The 9,193-nt window shown below is 39.0% G+C and overlaps 1 protein-coding gene across 1 annotated transcript in view; it reads left to right on the forward strand.

The window, feature by feature from the left end:
- The window catches only part of LOC146485199 (long-chain-fatty-acid--CoA ligase 1-like), a 31,342-nt gene extending 22,989 nt beyond the window's left edge, over positions 1-8,353 (forward strand). Inside the window, exons 21-24 of the mRNA XM_085103583.1 lie at positions 503-592; positions 865-966; positions 2,280-2,351; positions 3,351-8,353. Coding sequence (XP_084959709.1) covers positions 503-592; positions 865-966; positions 2,280-2,351; positions 3,351-3,491 — 405 coding nt within the window. The 3' untranslated portion in view covers positions 3,492-8,353. The remainder of the gene's footprint in view (positions 1-502; positions 593-864; positions 967-2,279; positions 2,352-3,350) is intronic.
- The last annotated feature ends 840 nt before the right edge of the window (positions 8,354-9,193 follow it).

Genomic DNA, 9,193 nt, shown 5'->3' on the forward strand with positions numbered 1-9,193 from the left:
ATATGTTGGGAGTAATTTTTTTTTGACATTGACATTTATTTGCCTTTTTTCCCAATATATTGACAATTAATTCATAGTTTAATGTATGGCTAGGTGACCTCTAGAAACTACCAGGCTACCTCGTACGTAACAATATGCTTACATTAATAATAATACAAGTGTGCGGCTTTGCCAATTCAGTAATTATTTTACTAAAAACTCTAGCAGTTTTTTTCTTAAAGTTGGGAAACTTGATAGAGAAGTGATTGTAACAGGAAGGGAATTCCAGATCTTTGGACCTTGGTAAAGAATTGTGAATTTTTTCAAATTAGTTCGGCAATGATGCACGCGATAATTGTTGGCTGTTCTGGTGCTATAGCTATGAATTTGACTGCTTGTAACAAAACAAAACAAAAAACAAGTTGAAAAACAATGGAGGCAAAAGGTTATAAGGTTGTTGTCCTTTAATTAGATTTCGGTCACTTTCAGCGCTTATAGGGTTAAACTTTATCTCGTCTTACAGGGTGAATACATCGCACCGGAGAAAATCGAGACGATTTACACGCAGTGCTCCATGGTTCATCAAGTTTATGTTCACGGGGACAGCAAGAAGGTGGATTTTCCTGTATTTTTTAGTGTTGCTTAGAAAGTGAGGTTTTTTCATGTCTTTGGTTCAATAAACTTAGCACAAAGTCTGTATGTATTTTCGATCTTTTCATATGGTAAAGAACAAATCTAAACGTCATTGTCTTACTTGGAGTAAAGGAGATTCCTTTTCTCCAGCGGGAATCGGGCCCATGAAGAAACAACCATAATTTTCAATCTTGCGTTTGATTGTGTTATCATTTTTTTTTCCTGACTTGATTTTCCTGTTCATCCCTCCAGTCCTGCCTGGTCGCTGTTGTAGTCCCAGAAAACGACCCCGTTCAAAAATGGGCTGACAAGAATGATGTCCAAGGAGACATAAATTCCTGGTGCACCAACGAGGTACAGATTAATACGCGCAGCTATTACGCAGGAACCGTCGCTTGACCAAGACACTGTCTTGCAAAAGGGGCAGTGCCACCGATTTTTTGGGTCACTGTGAATATCCAAAAACGGATTAATTTAAATGGAATCGTTAAAATAATGGTTTAGTTTTGTTAACAATAGCCCAGCTAGTGCACAGAAGCTACTGTTAATTATGTTTGGCTGCGGATGGCTAGGATGGAAGTGGATTGCAACTTGAAAAAATTGACCAATTTTTTTCAAGTTCTTCCTGTGTATTTTAGAGAAGTCCCTAAAAATTGGTTATGGTTTGTTCTTCCTAGGAAACATACCTGAATATTTTCTTCCCGGTGTTGTAAGAGCAATTTCATACCAAAACAAGTTCTTTGTAAATTGTTTGAGCAGTTGACCAAAATTGCAGCAAAATCGCTGTGTCAGTGCCCCTCTGAGCTGCGTCCGACCCCTTAGGCCCTGTTCACAAGTACTCGAATAACGTATTCGGGTACTCAGGACAATGGCCCTCGCTAATCAAGTCTCGTGTACAAGAGCAACTTCCACTGGCCCGATAGCATGCCTTGGCGTGGTAGCGTAGCTACTTGTGAAGAGGGCCGAAGGGTTTGGACAAAACCTAACTATCTGGATTAATTTGTCTCCTGGACATACGAATATTTTCATTACTAAAACTAACCGCATAACCGATTTATACATTTACTATTTTTCTATTGCTCTTTTATTTTTCTCCATATAATCATATAAATTTAAACCCATCCCACGTGTCGGAGATTGTGTGACTAATATAAACATTTAAGATTATTATTCCGAGCGAGACCTTTTAAATATGCGATAGTAGGGTATTTAGATTATATGTCAATCACAGTCAGAAATCAAAGATGGACACGTTCCAAGTATTTTCATATTGATTGACAGCTTGATCGAGTGACTTAGATACAGGAGACCGTTGTTGACAGATCGTTAGTTTTAACATTGTATTGTACGACATAGTTTAGTCGCCTAGAGAGAGTGAAAGAGCACTGTACCTGAGAACTGTGAACCGTGTTATTAAATCATCCTAAATCAATTTTATTCTGTGATATCGTGAAGTTCGCCCCTAGGGCATTCGCGACACATGGTAATAATAATAATAATAATAATAATAATAATAATAATAATAATAATAATAATAATAATAATAATAATAATAATAATGATAATCGAATATTTATACAGGATAACCCTTCAGTATAGAATATTGTTATCAACGGGGTCCTGTTAACGGGGTAAACATTTTTAATGGTATGTTTGTTAATTTGTAGAAAGTAAAGAAGGCAATTTTAGATCAAATGGTCGCAGAAGGCAAGAAAGAACAGCTCAAGTCATTTGAACAGGTAAGAGATAATTCTTACCCTCGTTGTCGCCGCGCTAAAGAGTGATGAGTCCGGCAGTCTGGCTGATAGAACCCGGGGGGGGGGGGGGGGGGTACTCCAGAAAAAATTGGGTAGGAGTGTGCGGCTTCCCAAAACTCTTACCCTATTTATGACTTAAGTCTGCGATTTTCCCTACCCTATTTATGACCTGAAGTAGCTTCTTCTAAAAAATAATCGAACCCAGGACTAGAGTGCAAAAATCTATACCCTATTTATTACCAAAATGGCGGCAAAATGCCTAAAAGCGATACCCTATTTATGACCAAAACAGCCGAAAAACCATACCCTTTGGCGCCGCACATACCTATATAGCCCATTTAAGGGAGTACCCCCCCCCCCGGGGGGGGGATAGAACGCTATGTGAAGAGCTGTGGACAAAATCCAAACATTTGATCTTTAGTAAACAAGAGCCACTGACCATTACTTTCTTGTGGTGTTTTCAATGTGTTTTTCCAAACTCTTGTACTTGTTGAGGCAGTACACGAAATCCTGAAAAGTGGCCATAAAGGAACTTTATAGAGCAGGGCCCAGTTGTTCAAAGCCCGTTAAAGCTAATCCTGGGTTTTACGTGAAGTTTGATCCGAGTTTAATTACTAATCAATAAGTATTTTTCCAAAAGATTTTAGCCCTTCAATTTTGACTTAGACTTTTCTTTACCTTTAGCGAAAAATCAGCTTTAAAAACATTTTTAACGAGCAAGACACAAACCTCGGTTAACTTTCAATCGGGGATTAGCGTTAATCGCCTTTCGAACAGCTGGGCCGAGAACTATACTGTGGCTCTGTTAATTATTCTGCGTGTTTCTATGTTCTTAAAACCCTTGAGTGAAATTCTAAATTGTAGGCTGACTCTTGTTTGGTGCAGTTCGTTGAATCATTCGAGAAGTATTGTTCTGTTAAGACTCCAAAGAGACAGCCTTAATCAGCGCCCTAACGTTTCTCCTTGCATTCATTGTCTCAGGTGAAAGTAATTGCCCTTACTCCAGAGATATGGTCAGTAGAAAATGGTCTGCTCACACCAACATTGAAGTTCAAGCGACCAGCCTTGAAGAAACACTTTACTCAGACATTTGAAGATCTCTACAGTACAATTCCAGAATAAATCATCCCACGGTGTGCATCTGCCGGCATATTATACGATGCTTTAATTACGTTATAGGGTTTTAGTTAGTGTCTAGAAAAACTTTGGTGCTGTGTCGGTAGGGAGTAGAACGAATGCTTGGTTTTATCAGCAAATTTGATAATGTCATTTGGCCATTGTAAAGAGATTCGACAGCTGACGTTTCGAGCGTTGGCCCTTCGTCGCTCTGACGAAGGGTTAACGCTCGAGACCTCAGCACTCGATTCTGTTTACCGTGACTAAATTACCTTACCAAGTTTGTTGATAACACCAAACATTCCTTTGAATGGGAGCGATGCTGGAATTGCCTCTGTTTTGAAACAAACCTCGTTACTTTCCATATGGAAATCATGTTTTTGTGTTAACTTCTTTTCATTTGCATATCAAAAGCACTGTGGTTTGTATTAAAATAAAGTCAACACCAGCCTCACTTCCATTCGAAAGCCAGGTTACTGAGCACACGGTTGCTTTGGAAAAGGCTGTGGTTGTTGAGGGTTGTGTAGGATGTAGATTAAAAACGGTGATTTTTTCTTTTCTTTTCACCTTGCCTTATAACCTCGTTGCGCTGTTACGAGATTAAATATTAGCGCAGCTCCCTACTGACTGTTTTCATTCCCTAATGGTTGCCTAATGAAACAGCCTCCATTAAATGTGTAATAGCCCATTTTACAGTTGTGTGCTTAGTGACCTGGTCTTGGATTCTAAGCGAGGCTGGAGGTGACCTTGTTTTGATACAAACGTCACTGCTTTTCATATGTAGATCATACTGTTCTTATGCTAACTATTTGCATTTACATATGAAAAGCAGTGAGGTCTGTATCAAAACAAGGTCAACCCCAGCCTCGCTTTCAATTCAAGACAAGGTCACTAAGCACACAACTGTAAAATGGCCTATTCATCTTGTTTGGAAATGGTGCAACAGCAGTGCACAAACCATAACGAAGTGGCGCGCTAAAGCAAAGTTCAGAAAGATGGATGGAAGCGGTAGTGGCACATAATACGTTCTTGCCATATTTTCAGCCGGGCTTTTCTGCTGCAGCCAACTACATGAAAAATTGCTGGTAAAATCGCCAAGTGATATACCGCCAGATTAGTCTATTTTCATTCTTATTGTTTGTACTTTTCAACAGAACTTGATTCTCTCGTGACACTTATTCCCGTCGGTAATTAGGGGAAGAATGAAGGGGGAATTGGGGGAAAAATCTGATCTTGATAATTTTTCTAGCAAAGGACCGACTCGTGATAAGTTTTTTACATCGAGATTTTTTTTTTATAAAAGTCAGTTGATTGTTCCTTTCTGTCCTATCGACGTTTTCTTTCTTCCTCCATGGTTTGTACTTCCACAATATCTTGACGTGGGGTGAAGATGACAACGTGCGTATTGTAGGGAAACGTTATCTCGTTTAATTAACTTTTAGATAGCTAATAGTGTATGGAAAATAAAAAGTATAAAGGTAATGAAAATTAGAATAAAATGAATGTTATAGTTAGAAATTTTGGTTACAATTGTTCGTGGCAAAGCGCTCTGCCTTTCAAATTCGTGCCGTTTTTGATGTGTAATACAAGACGCCTATGGGCGTTTACGCGGGATGAGTTGGTGTTTGTTGAGCACTAAGTGCATTTGGAAACGTATCCTCCCGTCGTGATTGAGCTAATGGAATAGTTTGAGTCAATGATTGCGTGATGTTGTTTTCGTATCCTTGCGTTACGCTACTTGTCGTCATACCGTCGTCTCTTATCTGAGTACACACTTTGTGCAAAAAAGAATCTGATTGTTTTGTACATTGTTTTGATATCGCTTTTACATCCTCAAACGTTGGGGAGTTAAAAGACTTGAAATTTCAAATAAGGGATAATAGGCCTTATCACGGTTTTCGACGCCATTTTGACGCGTAGGAAAACAGGCTTGAAATAACAGTGTTTGTATGGAAATCCCATGTCAAATAATTTTCATAAAACATCGCTTCTCAAAAATTCATCAATTGGAAACTTTTGGCACTAGGAAAAGGATTTTAAGGACAAAATTGGAGGGATGTAACTGTGACAGAAAGCGTCCAGTCGTGTTTTGAACTTTCCATACATTTGTCTGTATAGCGAACCAGCCGTGAGCTGCTACTAAAAATAGTTTGCGGGAAAAAAATACAGGGAAATGTATGGAAAGTTCAAAACACGACTGGGCGCTTTCTGTCACAGCTACATCCCTCCAATTTTGTTCTTAAAATCCTTTTCCTAGTGCCAAAAGTTTTTAATTCATGAATTTTTCAGAAGCGATGTTTTATGAAAATTATTTGACATCGGATTTCCATACAAACACTGTTATTTCAAGCCTGTTTGCCTACCCGTCAAAATGGCGTCGAAAACCGTGATAAGGCCTATTTACCACTCGCCGGCAAAACTAAAGTGCCCATGCACACAAAGAACTTCCAGGCAGGAAAAACTAGACACTGGTGTAAATTTTTTCGTTTTGAGATCGATACAATGGAGATACAGCAGTTTTGAAACATCCAATGGACCCTCAGGGTACGGTGCGAATCGTACCGTATCCATCGTGGTCAGGTTCAAATGTGAGATCACGTGGGCAAAGAACTTTGATAATATAGTTGCGTGCAAAGCATCATGGGAATGCCCTGAATCCTCCTTGGATGCCATCTGTCTGATCTTGTTCAAACAAGTGCCATCTGTCTGATCTTGATCAAACAAGTGACTGTCAGTCGCTTTATGTTTAACCAATGGAAATGCAGATTCCTTACTTGCTTGCATAATAGGATTGTGTTCACCATGTTTATGAAGCATCTCGTGCGCCCTGCGTCAGTGTTCCATCACTTGTTTCAATCGACATCAGACGCCGGCGAAGATGGCCTTGAATATTTTCCCAAGTGATGTTGCAGACGAACTGAAGGCGTACGCAGAGAAGTTCAGTAAGCACTGCACTGAAGAGCTTTTTGGCAGCAAGGGCGAAGCCGACGCCGCAAAGATTGAAGCCGAGCAGATCTTTGATCATTTCAAAGAGAAATCAGAGTCACTCTTGTCGGAAAAATCATGCGAAGACATCAAAATGATCCTTTCGTCCGAGGCTTCGTGTACAGCCAACGCAATGGCAGGAAATGAAATCGAAGCATTTATAGAAAAAAAGCGAGTGAAAGAACATTGCCAAAAGTTGGTCGAGGGAGGAGAGGTGTCCAAAGAGTTAGCAAAAAACGTTGCAGAGATGGGATGGGGCGCTGCGTGGTATGCCGCACACACCATCGTTGGCGACAAGGATGATGCAGTGCGCGATAAAGCAAACTTGGCAATGTACTTCTCCAAAATACAGGGACCAGTTAAAGTGGTGGCCATGAAATTCATCATGGACGAAGCCAAGATCCTGTCGCAGAAACTCAAAATAGTTGCTCGGGAAAGACTGATCAACAACACTGACGTGCAGCAGGCGATGACAATCAGCTTCTCAGTAACTGAAGGAAAGACAACCTCTATTTCACGTACGATCTCCTTCAGTTACGGCATCGATGTAAGCTTTAGTGTGGGGTTCTTTGGTTTTGCTAGGTTTGGTTTCATGGTATCTTTTTTATTCTCTCATGGAAAAACTATCAACGAGTCTATCAGCACGGGAATAAGTAAGGCGTACACGTTTCCAATATCGGTTCCCGCACATACTACGTATCGTGCCCAGGGGATGGTACATGAAGCTAAGATGCATGTCCCTTACGAGATTGTGTTCGACTTCGGCGGAGCACAAAGATCGATAAAAGGAATCTGGAAAGGAGTTGCTGTTAGCGAGGCAACTTTTGAAATCAATGAAGAGACTTGCAACACGCAATGTTGCCTGGTGCGTCATTGAACCCTATAAACTGTAATGTTTGTTAACAGTTTGTTGCGATTGTATTCCTTAACATAAATGCGACTGATCATGATAACTATCTCAGGGAGTAAAGAACAGTTTATAGCAACATTTGATAATGGTGTAGTTTAAACAATTTTTAGGCCATAAATGTTTAGTCTAGCAGGTTATAACAAGCGGGATATCTAATTCCAAATAAACTAAGCTATAACTGAATTTCCTCAAAAGAATTCAGTACGTTACCTAAGTCATGTATAAGAGGACAGTTGTATGATAACGGCCAGTGTGGTGCGGTTTAAACAATTAAGGCCGTTAATATTTAGTCTAGCAGTTTACAACAAGTGTGATATCTAATATGAAATAAACTAAGCTATATAATTTCCTCAAAATAATTCAGTACTTTACGTAAGTCGTGTGTAAGAGGACAGTTCTATGATTCAGGACATATATGAATAATGTTATTTAAAAAGTGTGAAAAAGTCATGAAAGTGTGGTCAGTTTTCCAGAAAGCGGTTGCCTGTGTTTAAGCATTTTTTGCTGTATTTTAAACTTATCTAACGACGTAATTAAGAGAAGAGTTTCTTTAAGTGTTATGAGAGAAATCCAGTGGCGTGTTTTAAGACTTGGATTTATCAATAAAATTCATAAGGTTCAAGTTAATTGATGATTCTATGATCTTGTAGTTAGACTTTTGGGACGAGAGGTTTTAAGTGATTTATGCTTTAAATGGGGTGGATTTTTGGTCAAGGAAGGTATAAAAGGAATAAACTATATGACTGAACAGTTTTGAGAGCGCAACATTGCGCGTTTGGCAAATGTATGGTCCAGACTTTGGAAATCATCGGTATAACGTCGGTGTTGTGAATAAACTCTTTAACCTTTTGACAAGTATTACAAGTAAAAGAAAGAATCGCCATTAGATTTACTCTTTCATTTTATTGCAGTTCTGTATTCTTTAGTGAGATTCTAAACGTTATGAATAAATTGCTTTCATTTTTCCTGTTCATTAACGTGGTTTTATAAGGGGCCTTTAAAACTGATAAATACCCGCGGAATACCTTTAACAGTCAGTCGGATCATGGAGAACTAAGAACAACACTTCTGAAACTCATTAATAATTCAGCAAAAGAAAACAAAGAAAATCACTACCGTGGCCGTGGTTTGGATATGTGATCCTAATTACCATAAAATTTTGCCAACTTTAGCCTTGAATTTCTCCAAGAGTTATTGATCATTTGAGAAGCCATATCAAACACTCGAAAGTGTGTTTGATCAGATATCCAAACACCTCGAAGTCGTTTAAAAAAACTCGGCTGCGCCTCGTTTTTTCAACCTACTTCTCAGTGTTTGGATATCTGATGAAACACGCTTTCTCGTGTTTGATATATTACATAACAAGAAACAGATCAAAGTCTTTCTAATGAAGATCCCGTGATTTGTTTTTTTAAATAGCTTAAAAATCATTTATATCTCCTCTACCCTTGTACGCTGAAGTCACGTGCACGGCTAGTCTGTATGATATGACAAACAAATCGTTTGTTTTCGATAACTACTATAGGCTTATCTTTGCCTATCTTGGCACTTGACACTCCAAACAATGTACCTACTTGAAGCAACGATCGTCCACTTAAACAGATCATGTACTAGGGCTGGTATCATGATACTTTGACGTAATATATCAAACACGAGAAAGCCGGCGTGTTTCATCAGATATCCAAACACTGAGAAGTAGGTTGAAAAAACGAGGCGCAGCCGAGTTTTTTTTTAACGACTTCGAGGTGTTTGGATATCTGATGAAATACACTTTCGAGTGTTTGATATGGCTTCTCAAATGATCAATAATTCT

The sequence above is a fragment of the Pavona decussata genome, unplaced genomic scaffold (assembly GCF_977016875.1).
Source record: "Pavona decussata unplaced genomic scaffold, jaPavDecu1.1 SCAFFOLD_27, whole genome shotgun sequence".
Taxonomy (NCBI): domain Eukaryota; kingdom Metazoa; phylum Cnidaria; class Anthozoa; order Scleractinia; family Agariciidae; genus Pavona; species Pavona decussata.